At 42.6% G+C, this 14,682-nt stretch overlaps 1 protein-coding gene across 1 annotated transcript; it reads left to right on the top strand.

The window, feature by feature from the left end:
- The first annotated feature begins 5 nt into the window (after positions 1-5).
- Positions 6-14,155, top strand: CMC2 (C-X9-C motif containing 2). The gene is made up of 5 exons (XM_083752080.1): positions 6-110; positions 5,560-5,605; positions 9,477-9,601; positions 12,859-12,930; positions 13,951-14,155. Exons 3-5 carry the CDS (start codon positions 9,521-9,523, stop codon positions 14,023-14,025), a joined length of 228 nt encoding a protein of 75 aa, XP_083608206.1. The 5' UTR covers positions 6-110; positions 5,560-5,605; positions 9,477-9,520; the 3' UTR covers positions 14,026-14,155.
- The last annotated feature ends 527 nt before the right edge of the window (positions 14,156-14,682 follow it).

Here is a 14,682-nt window from a genome sequence, read left to right as displayed (position 1 = left end):
GTGGTCAAGAAACAATAACTTCCGGGTCTGAACGAAGCTTACATCCGGGTTTTGCCCTTTCTTTGAATTTCCGTCTGTTCCAGGCGTGCAGGGAGTTTTGCAGAACTTAGGTAGGTAGGTGTGAAGCGGGGTCTTCAGTAAGCGGGTGTTTGTGTGACTTTGAGCGAAAATGTGAGAGAGGAGGAAGAATAAGAATGGCAAGGATGTTGAATTCTGTTGACTGCTCGGTTATATCTATTGTATTATATCATGGGGAAATTATGTAATGTATATATGTAATATAAGTTGATTTGTATCTGACCAAATCATATTCAGCGCAGATCCATTGAAATTAATGGAGTGGAGGGACACATTTATGCCATTCATATCTCCTCCAGCCAAGAGGAATGGGGAGTACTAATATTTCTGGAATTTCAGTTCTTTAGTTGTTATAGCAAATCAGGATTTTATTGATTGATTGTTTGATTGATTGCTGTTTAAGAGAATAAGAAGAGCCTGCTGGATCAGACCAATGGCCTGTATATAGCATAACATCATTTTCTCTCAGTGGCAAACCTGTGGGAAGCCTGAAAGCAGGATCTGAATGGAGATCCTTTGACAGTGGAGATGGAACCCAGCCGTAGGTAGCGTAATTCAACATGAATTTGCTACCCATGTTGATGGTATAGTTTTATAGTTCCATAGTTTTAACTGTGTGCTGTGCTTTTATAAAACCCAGTCTTAAAAAACAATACAGTACTGTATGCTGTGCGAAGATGTACTTTCAGTCCTTTTGTTCTTACATTTATGTATTTTTCTGTACACTTTGAAAATGGATTAGATTTATGATGTGTCCGTATGCTAGTATGTTCTCACGAAAACTGTGATTAAAAACAATATTAGGAACAGCAAAAAATCTCAAACTAGGCTTGCTCACTGCATGGTAAAGGTAAAGGTACCCCTGCCCGTACGGGCCAGTCTTGCCAGACTCTAGGGTTGTGCGCTCATCTCACTCTAGAGGCCAGGAGCCAGCGCTGTCCGCAGACACTTCCGGGTCACGTGGCCAGTGTGACAAGCTGCATCTGGCGAGCCAGCGCAGCACACGGAACGCCGTTTACCTTCCCGCTGGTAAGCGGTCCCTATTTATCTACTTGCACCCGGGGGTGCTTTCAAACTGCTAGGTTGGCAGGCGCTGGGACCGAACGACAGGAGCACACCCCACCGCGGGGATTTGAACCGCTGACCATGCGATCGGCAAGTCCTAGGCGCTGAGGTTTTACCCACAGTGCCACCCGTGTCCCTCACTGCATTGTAAAGGTAAAGGTAAAGGTACCCCTGCCCGTACGGGCCAGTCTTGACAGACTCTGGGGTTGTGCGCCCATCTCACTCAAGAGGCCAGGGGCCAGCGCTGTCCGGAGACACTTCCGGGTCACGTGGCCAGCGTGACATCGCTGCTCTGGCGAGCCAGAGCCGCACACGGAAACGCCGTTTACCTTCCCGCTGGTAAGCGGTCCCTATTTATCTACTTGCACCCGGAGGTGCTTTGGAACTGCTAGGTTGGCAGGCGCTGGGACCGAGCAGCGGGAGCGCACCCCGCCACAGGGATTCGAACCGCCGACCTTTCGATCGGCAAGTCCTAGGCGCTGAGGCTTTAACCCACAGCGCCACCTGTTGTCCTAATAAAGCTCTCCCCTCCCTTGCCATATTGTGTTGGGAAATGAGTAGCTATGCTGGATTTGTACTTTTACCTTCTATTATTCTTTTATTGACTATGATTTTATATACTATAAGCAGGCTTTGGTGGGAGAGGGCATTCTCTGTGCCAGCCCCTTAGTTGTGGAATTAGCTCACCACAGAGGTGTGTCTGGCACTTATACTATATAGTTTCGATTGTATGTTGAAGATACATCACTTTACCCTCGCCTTTAGCACCTGAGCTATGTATTTTTAGGACCCACCCAGTTCTCTTGACTGTAATTTGTTTGTAATATTGCTATAATCCACCCTGGGACCTTATTGTGAAGGATGGCTAAGAAATCAAATCAACAACAACAACACTTTGTGCACCACATTCTGCAGTATGACTGGCTTCTGAAACTGTAATTTTGGTGGAAAAGGTTGGGATCTTAAAGTAGCTTATGGTGTGGCTAAACCTTGTATATTGAACAAAAACTAGCCTATGTATAAATTTGGGTCACTCCGAGCTTTCCGGCAGCAGAATTCTACAAATGGAATAGAAGCACTGTTTGAATGAATGAATTTTATAGTGGTGGTTACTAGAAAAGCATCTTAATAGTTATGCTTGCTTTTCTTGGCCATGGCACCACCTTGTGGTCATTCTTATATACACTTTGTTGTTGTCCTGTGGGTTGTATATAGCTTCTATGTGCATTTAAATAGAAACCAACTCACAGCCTGCTTTTAGAGAGAGAAATATAATGGTGCATATTAATCACACCAGGACTGGAAGTTAAATCAGGCTTGGCGGAAGCTTTCCTACATTTATGCCATTTTCAGTGAGAAATGATCCCATCTTCCTTAAAAAGATGATGAAAACTCTTGCTAGTTAGCAAACAGTTGCTATGTAAACCTGTTCACCCACAGCCATGTCAGGCTTTCTGCAATCCCTCAGAGGCTTTTTTCACACTTCCCATCTTTAAAGTGTAGATTTTTCACGTCTAACTATTCATTTTTAATCTGCCTTTCTTGTTTCTGTGGTGAAAGGAGCAAAGCCTGGCTGCAGCTGTAACACTGCTGGCTAAGTAACTATTGTGCTGCACAGTGAAATATCACAATACAGTACTATGTAAGTCTGACACCAGTGACATGGAGTACAAATTCTTTCAGTACTTCCTTTTCCTGTGGAAGTTTTTCCATTTCATAATTTCGTTAATAATGATTAATGCATGGCAACTGTGAATATATACAAGGCAATCTTGGCAGTTCAAAGTGTTTAGCTTCGTTTGCCAAATACAAATAAAATAAGCATGCTAAATTAGATCACCCTGTAGGACAACAGAAAATGTTCTGATACAGACTGAAAAATTATCAATAAAATTTTCTGTAATACCTATATCACCGTCTGAGGCATGCAGTTTTTAAAAATAATTTTTGAGTTGTATAAGTCTGAGGGGTTTCTGTATTTCTGCAAACTCCGAGGTTCCTCCAAGGTGCCTGATACTTCCTTTGTATGTGTGTGTGTCTTTGTGGTGTCACTTAAGCCACTTAAAGAATCTGATTCGGAGAAGGAGTTCACTATTAGCCCATTTTGTCAAACCTATATACTGAGAGTAGACGGTTAGGTCTCCTTAGGGGACATGAAGCTGTTCCATTCATTCTGTAAGAGAGTAAAAAAAATCCTGGCAGCCTACTATTTATTGAACAGCGCTCCCTCCTGAGGAAGAAGAGAAATGCCATTTCTGTGGGGGCTCCTTAATATCCTGAGGTTAAGTGTATTGAGCCGAGATAATGCTGCTTTGTGATCAATATAAATAAATCATCTCTTGAAGTTTGACAGAACAGTCTTCCTCATTTTCTTCTGCGAACTCAGTGGTGCAGAATGATTTGACTGTGGAAAGAGAGAATGGTTGGAGCAAGGCACTGGCATAATAACTCAGTAGCAGAGTGCAAACAGACATCTGGGGATGAAGCTGTGTGTGTATGTGTGTATATGCAGTTGTTGTCCCTCCCCCTTTGCTTTGTATGATGAGGAGAGGGCGATGCAGCCACTGCACATGTGTAGATGCAATGCGAATAATACTTGCTCTGATACACCACTAATTATCTGAATATAGGAAGCTGCCTTATACTGAGTCAGGTGAATGGCCCATGTGGCTCAGAGTACTGGGCAGTGGCTCTCGAGGGTTTCAAACACGACACATTCCCAGTTTTACCAGGAGATGCCAGGGACTGAACCTGCAAACGTCTGCATGCAAAGCAGATGCCCTACCACTGAATTACAACCCTTCACTTGTCAAAGGCTAAAAATCTGCTAGCTCAGTATTGTCTGTTCTGCCCCAGAAGTTGATCTCAGGGGTCTCAGACAGAAAGCTGCCTTATATCATATCAACTTGTTCATTCATCTAGACCTGTATTGTCTACACTGACTGGCAGTGGCTGTCTAGGGTTCCATGTGGAGTTTCTCCCAGCCCTACCTGAAGATGCCAGGGATTGAACCTGAGACGTTTTTCATCCAAAGCAGACATGCTACCACTGAGCTATGGCCCCTTTCCAAATTTATTTCATTTCTGTTTTATTTTGCCTTTCTCTTGAGCAGCTCAGGACAATACGCAGAGTCTCCAGCTTAATTTTATCCTCACAGCAATCCTGAGAAGTATGTTTGGCTGCGAGAGAGAACTGGCCCAGGGTCACCCAATTAACTCTATGGCCAAGAGAGGATTTGAAACTGGGTCTCCCGAGTCTTAAAAAGGTAAAGGACCCCTGACAGTTAAGTCCAGTCGCAAACGACTCTGGGGTTGTGGCGCTCATCTTGCTTAACTGGCCAAGGGAGCTAACGTTTGTCCGCAGGCAGTTTTTCCGGGTCATGTGGCCAGCATGACTAAGCCGCTTCTGGCGAAACCAGAGCAGCGCACAGAAACGCCGTTTACCTTCCTGCCGGAGTGGTACCTATTCATTTACTTGCACTTTCGAACTGCTAGGTTGGCAGAAGCAGGGACTGAGCAATGGGAGCTCACCCCGTTGCGGGGATTCATACCGCTGACTTTCCAATCGACAAGCCCTAGGCTCAGTGGTTTAGACCACAGCACCACCTGACACTGTCTACTAGGACCTTGGCCCGGGACAGATATCAAAGTTGTGTGGGATCTTTTGCATGCAATGCTTGTGCTCTACCAGTGAGCTATGGCCTCTCTTTATATTATAACAAATTAACAATGTTATGGTCAATAACTGCATCTCTGTGTGCCTTTTGCACCTTTATCCTGTCAGTGAGTGCAGTATAGTAGTATAACACAGTACAGTAAACCTTTCTTGCTTTTCACTCCCCTGTGATCTTCAGATGAAGGGCAGTATACAAATTTAATAAATAATAGCAATAAAAATTTCACCAATCGCCATTGCATCTTTCCAAGTAATAATAGTTTCAGAAAGATGACACCCAGGGAATGTAGAAACCTATGCTGGAATGTTAACTTGATGTATCCAATATTGTGTTGCAAAAACTATTATATATAAAAAATTATGCAGTTGTTGGAGTACCAAATAATTTTCTCACACATACATACGCGCTTGCATGTGTACACAAACAAACAAACATTCCTTCTTTCCTTCCTTTACTGGCTTCAAGCCTTGTGCGTTTCCTGAAAATATCCATCTGATTTTAAACTTACATAGTTTTACCAAAGTCCAAGTTCTATAAAGTGGGACCTGTTTTTATCAAGGTCCAAGTTTTCTGTAAACATTCTGATTTTGTAGGTTTTTAATTGAATTCTGACTTCCTGTCCTTGCAATAGTAAGCATATATACACAATCACAAACTGCAGTAACTTAAAAAAAAAAAGTTGAGCAGACAGAATTTTGATTTTGATTTTTTTTAAATGCCATTCATGTTCCTCCCCACAGTTGTGAATTGACGGATAACAGCAGGCGCACAAGTCAGATTTCCCAGGTAAGTACTAATTTTTATATTGTTCCAGGCTTTCAAAGGTTAGAAATAGCTGCCTTATACGGAGGCAGACATTTGATCCACTTAGCTCAGTATTCCCTACACCAGACCTTTTTTGTGTTGGTGACACACTTTTTAGACATGCATAATTTTGCAACTCAGTAATTCAATTTTACTAGCAAAATGGAGGCTAAACTAACCCCTTTCTAGCCCTGGGAGAAGCATGGGGAGTGTTCCCGCAACACACCTACACACTGCAGCCGACATACTAGTGTGTCACAACAAACAGTTAGGAAAGCTCTTCCCTACACTGACTGGCAGCAGCTCTCCAATGTTTAAATTACTTACATATCCTCACAACAATGCTATGAAGTAAGTTGTCCTGGGAGACAGTGATTTGCCCAAGGCTATGCTATAAGCTTCACAGGTGAGCAGGGGTTTGTATTTATGTATCACGTGCAAACCTTATATTTTGTTTTGTCAACGTAAAAAGTGCTTCAGCCATTTTTCCCTGCCAAAGAAGAAAATGAACTGAAGTTTTTCTTTCTTAAACAAACTACTTTTTAAAAAAAGTTTGCTAGCTATTGGAACAGAGCCAAAATCCCGTTGTTGTAGCTTTATATGTTTTGACCTGGAAGTCCCTTATGTTATGTTGCATTGTCCACTACAAATGTTTATCTTCTTTATTCTATGCATCCAAGTCCAGTGCATTTTATTTTCTGCGTGTAAATTTAACAAGTTTGATGGTTGTATTTGATAAATTGCAGGCGTTGGAACTACGTTACTAATACCAGTTCTTAAACTGTGTTAAGCTTGAAGGCGTTGTTTAAAATCTCCTTTTAAATAATAATATAAAAAACATGGCTATGGTCATAGTCACGCTGGTTATATGCACTTCCAGTATCAGGAGGAAGCATTTGTCTGAATAGCAGTTCTTAGGCTTCACAAGAGAAGAGTGCTATTGCTTCTGATTGGTCACTGTGGGACACAGGAAACTGGGCTAGATCAGGCCTTTTGGTCTGACCCAGGAGGTTTCTTTTTACGCTCTGACCTAGCCAGGCTCTTATTTTCTTTCTTGTTCTCTTTGGTTCTTCCCCCTCCCTCCCTGGAGAGAAATGAGTACAAGGCAATGCTTTGTGATAGATACTCTATCTGTGATAGATTTATCTATATTTTTATCTATATTATCTATATGGTTTTATCTATATTATCTATATAGTTTTATCTATATTATCTATATTTCCAGTTTATCTATATTATCTATATTTCCAGTTTATCTATATTTTTTTCCTTTCCCATCCTCAAACATAAGACACTCTTTGGCTATTAACTGCTCCAAAGGCTACTAACCCTGATGGCTGTGCTCTGTCCCTGCTCAGAAACAGCATGCTTCTGAATACCAGATGCTGGAAACCTCAGGAGGGGAGAGTGCTCTTGTGTTCGGGTCCTGCTTGGGAGCTTCTCATAGGCCCCTGGTTGGCTGCTGTGAGAAGAGGATGCTGGACTAGATAGGCCACTGGCCTGATCCTGCAGGGTTCTTCTTATGTTCTTGTACCTTCTGAATTTGTTCTGTAGTTTCGGGAGCTACCAAATGATCTTTGGGCTACTTTATAGGAGCCGTTCTTCACGTCTGTTCAAAATCTCTCCAAAAGGGGCTTTGTCCAAAGTAGAGGCCCACACATTGTGCTTGTGCCTTGCTTTTGGCCTTCTCGCTGGCATGGGTGAGAAGCAAGATGCGAAACCTAAACAGGCCTTTGTTCTTACCTTCTCAGGTTTTTACATTCTTATCTGTTCCATTTACCACTTTGGTATATGTCTTCTTGGCTGGCTAGCTTCCGATTTCTCGCTCACCCTAAAAGCTCAGAGGGGTGTGACAGCCCTTCCTTATCTCATTTTGAAGGTTGCCTCTAACTTGCCAAAGCTGAATAGCTTTCAAGATGGGTACAGGAAAATTATCCCAAGGTCATGCTCCCTTCTCTATATACTATACAATCACAAAAACACCCGATAGATCAGGTTTATTAAAGTTGGTTGTTCAGGCTTGGTATTTCTGATACCCTGGGCTTATGGCTAGACCCTTGAGGTCAACCTTGAAAGCCTTGCAGGAAGATTTACTTCTTGATTACTTTTTGAAGCACTTGCGCACCTTGATGCCTAGAGATACGTGTTGAAAGCACGGTTAGTGGTGCACATACCCAGGCAGCCAGAAGCTGAGACATTTACTGCTGCTCTATTCTTGTATAGTTAACAGGGATGAGGTGGAAATAGAGATTCAGCTTTGAAAAAATGATTAATGGAGGCTGAGGTGTGGCAGAGCAGAAACTAGTAGCAAAAGGTCACCCCAAAGAAGCTACATTGGGGGCGGGCAAGGGACACACAGAGAAGCCCAACAGATACTGGGGATAAATGTATTGATACCCGACGTATGAATTTCAACATATTTTGAACAAATTGTGCTTTATCAGACAACTGTGTTCTCTGCCATTTTTTTTTTTAAGTCTTTCTTCAAAAGGAGTCCTTGCCTAATCTACTGATTCTCTTCATCATTATGTATGTGGGGCTCAGAGGATCCAGTTCTATTTAAAACTAAATTTGCAGTGATTTATGGCTAGAATCCAAAGAGCCAGTCCTGCAGCGCAGACTTTTGCACAAGTATTCGGGAATGAGTTACCCTCAGTTCAGTGGGACTTAAGCTCAAATGTGCCTATTAGGATTGCAGCTGTGGGTTCATACAAGGGGCTTAAACTAGCCCAATGGGACTGATTTACTTGGGCAGCTGATGCTCTCCCCATTCCCTATGTGTCTGGGATGCATCATAAACTATATGAAACTCCCTATGGTTTCAAAACCAATTTGCTGCTCTTTGAGCTCACAGAACCAGTTTCCTAATTTGTTGGCTCCTGGCCTATTTTATCTGTTGATAAGCGAGTATATAAGGTTTTTCCACTATGTAGAACCTTTAATTGGGCAAAAAGGAAAAAGAGGAATTGCTCTCAGTTGATGAGCTGAACTAAAATCACCAACCCATTGTAGAACATGAACTAAATTATGTTGTTCTGGTTGTTGTGTTGTTGTTGTCATCGTCATTGTACTGTGGTATGATTCATTGCCTATCCGTATTGTACATCTACAAGTAGGGTCAGGTTTTACTTTTGTTGTTGGATAAACTCCTCAATACATCTCTGTTCTATTATGTTTTATTCTATGTATTTGGGTTTAAATTATACACAGGCAGTTGTGTATTTTATATAATGTAAGTTGCTTAAAGAAACTGTCTTGTAAAAGTAAAGGACCCCTGACCGTTAAGTCCAGTCGCGAACGACTCTGGGGTTGTGGCGCTTATCTCGCTCTACTGGCCGAGGGAGCCAACGTTGTCCGAAGGCAGTTTTTCTGGGTCGTGTGGCCAGCATGACTAAGCCACTTCTGGCGAAACCAGAGCAGCGCACAGAAACGCTGTTTACCTTCCCACCTGAGCGGTACCTATTTATTTACTTGCACTTTGACGTGCTTTCAAACAGCTAGGTTGGCAGGGGCAGGGACCGAGCACGGGAGCTCACTCCGTTGCAGGGATTTGAACTGCCGACCTTCCGATCAGCAAGCCCTAGGCTCAGTGGTTTAGACCACAGCACCACCTGCTTCCCTAACTGTCTTGTAGGAAGCAGTTAATAAATGAAAAATATTATCGTTATTAAACTGATTAATTAATCGCTCACTATAGATTCTCTGATTTTACAAAAGATTAGGAGCCAAATGCAAATAGTACTTTACTGTATAATCATGCTTTGGTTCTGATCTTTCGCTAAGAAATATACATAGGGCAAGATGCCCTATCTGGCATTCCCTTGGGTATAAAAATGTATCACAATATTGACAGGTGGAAGACTTCAGATTTTGCTCATGAGCTCTCCTTAATTTGCGATGCACCCAGATCTGTCTCCTCATCTGCACAGCGAAGAATGCAACCTTATTATCCGTCTGCTCAAGGAGTGCCACAAAGAGGTAGGACTTCTGCCTAAACTCAAAGCACACTGAAATGTATCCTGATAGAAAGGGATTATCCCAGAACTCTACAGATAGAGGAGACGGCCTTTGGGCAGTATGACCATGAAATAGCTAAATACATCCTAAAGAGCAGCTCTCACTCACTCTTCTTTCTTTCTCTGTCTCTCTCTCCTTGGCTCAGCGGCACACACAGTTCAGCAGGTTAAACTGATTCAGCACTTGTGCAGGTTTGTCCATTTTCACAAGAGACAATTTTGTTTACCCTTTTCTTTCTCAATATAATGTAACATCCAGAAGCATCCATATTACTGCAGGTACGTACAGACGGGTTTATCAGCTGGTGCATTAAGAGCAATCAAAGTGCTGGGCTTGCCACACAAGCCTTTTCAAAATTAATGCTGAGAGAATTTGCCTGTAAGGCAGTTGCTGGGTTAGGTTTTGGGTGGGAGGGAGTTGCTAGGTGCTTACGACTCTCAAATAAGATGGAGAAGTCAGATTGCAAGGGTGTCCTGTAGCCATGGGCCTTGTATCGCCCATCCGACTCCTTGGCTGCAGTTGTTCTCTTCAAGCAATGAGAACTTTGCTGCTGCTGCTACCACCTAATTACGCCATGGTGGGTAATTAAGAGCTGCCTTTTGTTGCTCGGTAGAATTCATCTGCGGTAACATTCCTGCCTGGCCATGGCTGCAAGGGAGCCTTTTTTCGGAATTAATATTCATGAACAGCTCTAATCCTTTCATGTTTTAGAAAGGCTAGGTGAAATGTTACATATAATTATAGGTTAACAAGATGTGGTTTATGATCGGTCCTACTTGAAACCTATATTTGATTGCTGGAAGAAGAGAAATGGAAGCACAGCCAAGGAAGGAAGGAAGGATCTTTTACTCTCAGTATGAAGATGCAGATGATGCATCTGACACGTTAAAAATTGCTAGCTGTTCACTAGCTGTGCATGTAGAAGCAACAATAAAGAGTTAATTAGCTGAAAATAGTTTCCTGCAGAAGGAAGTAGAATATCTGCATTTGTGGTCCAGGTCCCGAAAATAAATTTCTTTATTTTCTAAATACTACTTACAAAAGAACTTCCCTCTGTTTCTTAGTTAACTTATATGGTCCATTGATTGTTTCATGTTAGGACTTTGGAAACATGCTTTTATTGAGATTAATACAAGGGAAGTATAGGAAGTGGGGTGGAAACCAGCATACAAATTCAATGCAGCTGCCAATAATTTTGAAACAGTTATACAGTCCTGTACTGAACTGGTGCCTAGGCTCCAAAAGGCTTTTGTGACTTACTGCTGTAGTAAGCATTGAACTGGTTGTGGTTAGGATTGAGCCAAATTGGAGGGGCAAGTGGTTCAAACAAACAAACAAACAAACAAACAAACAAACAAACAAACAAACAAACAATCCAGTGAATACGTATGTGTGCACACGTAAAAATGACATTAGCCTGTTTAGAGGGGGGCAGGAAGCATTGCTCTGGCTCTGTGACATGAGGTAACTAAATTTAATAGTTTATGCAGCATAACCATGGTTTGTCCTATGCATGGTTTGTCTGAGAGAGCTAAACCACAAGCCCATTAAGCTTAGTGCATCAGCCAAATGACCAACAAAGAGCAAAGTGACTGCAATATGCTCTCTTTGAGCCTGCATGTTGCGCTTCCACACTATACTGTGGTTTGACATGTGAACCAGACAGCTTCCTATGTATTCTACGGGTGCAGCAACTATGGATGAGAGTCTTTAGATTTGGGTTGGGGAAAATCTATCAACTGCTGGTTCAACTACTCAAGGCCTCTCTTGGGATGTGTGTCCAGGAACAATGCCTACACTCCACCCCCACCCACTTCCTGCCCTTTCCCTTTCCGGTGGTTGGCAGGGGGAGTGTCAATCACGAGGTGAAAAGAAAATAAGTAGCTGTTACTATTAGTATTCTCTTATATCCCACTTAATACAAAAATAGGCTTCTAAGCGGTTTACAAGTATAAAAACACAAGCATGGTGTCATACAGCTGTTGGTGATGACAACAACAGGAAGTTAGGAAGCCAGGCCCAGGGTTAACCACCAGCTCCTGAAGGAACCAGCAAGGACCTGATAGGAGTGAGGTGGCAGCCCCACCCTCTTATGCCCCACCTTTCTTTCAGCAAATTAAGACCTGGGTGCTCTGAGGGAAGCAAGAAGTGAGTAAGCCTGGGTTAGGGAGTGAAGGTCCTGAAGTCGGCTGGAGAATATTTTGTACTGTGGGTTTGTTTTCATATTTTAAATTGTAAACTATCTTGGCAGAAAGGTACCGGTATGTATGCAATGAATAAAAAACAAAACACTGGCGTCGTAGCCTTGGTCAGCTAATTAACATACACCGTCATGAAACAAATGCCTTTGTCTTGGTTTGACCCATGTTGTCAGAAGTGCCACAACCTCCATTTTACAGATTTTTTGGGGGGAGGGGGAGTTGGAAAGGCAATCCCGCATGACTGATTATGGATTACCATAAATTTCAACATAAATTATCATCTTCACTTTGAACCCCCTTCCCACGTCCATCAACACTTTGTATTATTTCATTGGCAACATAAGAGGGAAAATGACTTTTAAAAAGGTAAAGGTACCCCTGCCCGTACGGGCCAGTCTTGACAGACTCTAGGGTTGTGCGCCCATCTCACTTAAGAGGCTGGGGGCCAGCGCTGTCCGGAGACACTTCCGGGTCACGTGGCTAGCGTGACGGAGCTGCTCTGGCGAACAAGCACCAGAGCAGCACACGGAAACGCCGTTTACCTTCCCGCTATAAAGCGGTACCTTTTATCTACTTGCACTTAAGGGTGCTTTCGAACTGCTAGGTGGGCAGGAGCTGGGACCGAACGACGGGAGCTCACCCTGCCGCGGGGATTCGAACCACCGACCATGCGATCGGCAAGTCCTAGGCGCTGAGGTTTTACCCACAGCGTCACTCGCACTCCCAAAATGACTTTTACTCATACATAATCTAAGCACAACCACAAGGACTCCTGTTTAGGTGTGCAATATTAAATGTTATCTGTTAATCCTGTTCTATCCTCTTTCCCCTTCACTTTTGCTTTTGTTTAAACCAATTCACAAACAAATAACTTGTACATTGACCGCTAATAATGAATCATATCTTGTAGATACTACTTCAAAACTATTATGCTATTTTTTGTGATATACAAATGACATGAGAAGACTTGGTGTATTTATTTGTATAATTTATTATTACTGTGGTCCTGTTTCTCAGCACTCCATCATGAGATATTTTGGTCGTTGCAATGATTTTGACAAAGAAATGAGGCAATGCTTAAAGAAAGAGGTAAGCCACAGACAGTGAGGCCGGACCACTGAAATATTCCCAAATACCCCTTTCAGTTGTGTGCCTTCCTATTCCTATTTGTGCCTTCCTAAGTGGTTCCCAAGGTGGGCTGTACCAATCCCAGGAAGGGCAGTGGGATTATCTATGGGGATACTAAGAGGCAAGGGGATGGCTGGAGGTGTAAATGACTAACAGACTTTGAAATGTTGGTATCACTGGATCAATTTCCACAGTTTCATTGAATTAATTGAACTAAATAGTATTAATTTGGTTTTGAATAAATGTGCAATTAGTTATTACTGTTTTGAATTTTATGGTGTTGTTATATTTACTAAGTCATGCAAACAGCTCTTCTGAATGATGCTTTTTGTAGGGCCAGGTAGGGGGCATTGGGGATGAGTTTATGAAACCAAGCATGGCCTGAAAAAGTTTGGGAACCCCTGCTCTTGAGTCTAGGGGTCCTGCTGGAATTTTACAAAAGCATTTGAACTCATATTCCCCTAAGCTGTCTCCCATCAGAAATCATCCACCTGGGATGATTCAGTGTCAAAATCCAGGCTGGAGAGGATCTAGACAATTTGTTTAACCCACCCACACCCATCCCACAGAACCTGCATTGCCACAACCTGCTCACACACCTTCCTCCAAAAATGGATACTGGGCAATCATTGTTCAGATCCTTTGGCAAGGTTAGTTAGCCCTCATGGTTTAAAAATGTACACAGAGTGTTCCCTTGAAGTCTCAGAAAGCATATGGAGCTGTGGAAAGAGCTGTGTTGTTGCTGTTCACTTTTGAAAACTCTGTTCAGCCTAAAACAAATGGAGTAGCTAAAGATGCAAATTAAATAATAACCTTAGTGGGCTGCTTTGGTGGTGGTCCCCGCCCCAACCAATGCAAATGTAATTTGTGTTCTACAAAAAACCCATGTATTTCCTTTTCGAGTGATAAACCCATGCTGCATTTTTAATGTAGTGACATGACTTATCTATTATTCATTTATCGCCTTGTTTTTCCTGCCAGTATCAAGAAAACAGAGCCAGGAGCCAAGCACATGCAGAAGAGATAAGACGAAAAATGAGAACTTCAGAACCATAGATAGAACTGAGGACTGGGCAACATATGGATGGCCAAAGGAGTGTGTTGTCTCATGTCTTCTGGGTACCTAAATAAAGAAAACTATTTAAATCCAAAACATTTGCAATAAAAATGGCTGCGATGTTGGCAACTGTTCAGTGCACTTTAATTATTTGGTTGAGACTTAACATTTTTTAAAGAGCCCTGCTAGATCAAGCTATTTATTCCATCATCCTCTGTCCTGCAGTGGCCAACCAGATGTCTGTAGGAAACCCACAAATAGGATGCCAAGACAATAAATCTGTCCTACTCATTCTCCCCAACACTAGGTGACATGCTACTTTGAACCTTGAGGGTAGCATATGGCCATCCTCACTAGAAGCCATTGATAGCCTTGGTGGAGTATAATTGCTTCTTGAGTTTTTCTGCGGAGAGGAATGATAGCTCAGTGGGTGAGTGCATGATTTGCCTGTGGAAGGTCCCAGGTTCAGTCCCTGGTATCTCATATTAAAAGGATCTCTTGGGAGCAAGGCTGGGAAGAGCTTTTCCCTGAGACTTTTGGAGGCTGCTTTGAAAAAGAAAGCAAGAAAGCAGAGACTAGGGAAGTTGAATATTGCAGCCACTACATCATAGTGCATTTCTTTACTGGAGTATACACATGGCCTTGGTTTTAACTGA

This window comes from Podarcis gaigeae, assembly GCF_964106915.1.
Source record: "Podarcis gaigeae genome assembly, chromosome: 8".
NCBI classification, from domain to species: Eukaryota; Metazoa; Chordata; class Lepidosauria; order Squamata; family Lacertidae; genus Podarcis; species Podarcis gaigeae.
The sequence above is the reverse complement of the archived record's forward strand: the minus strand, read 5'-3'. Positions and strand labels throughout refer to the sequence as shown.

Coding starts and splice junctions, on each gene's coding strand:
- CMC2 (XM_083752080.1), top strand. CDS start 9,521: ATGCACCCAGATCTGTCTCCTCATCTGCACAGCGAAGAATGCAACCTT. Junction 9,602..12,858: donor TCAAGGAGTGCCACAAAGAG/GTAGGACTTCTG, acceptor CCTGTTTCTCAG/CACTCCATCATGAGATATTT. Junction 12,931..13,950: donor GGCAATGCTTAAAGAAAGAG/GTAAGCCACAGA, acceptor TTTTCCTGCCAG/TATCAAGAAAACAGAGCCAG.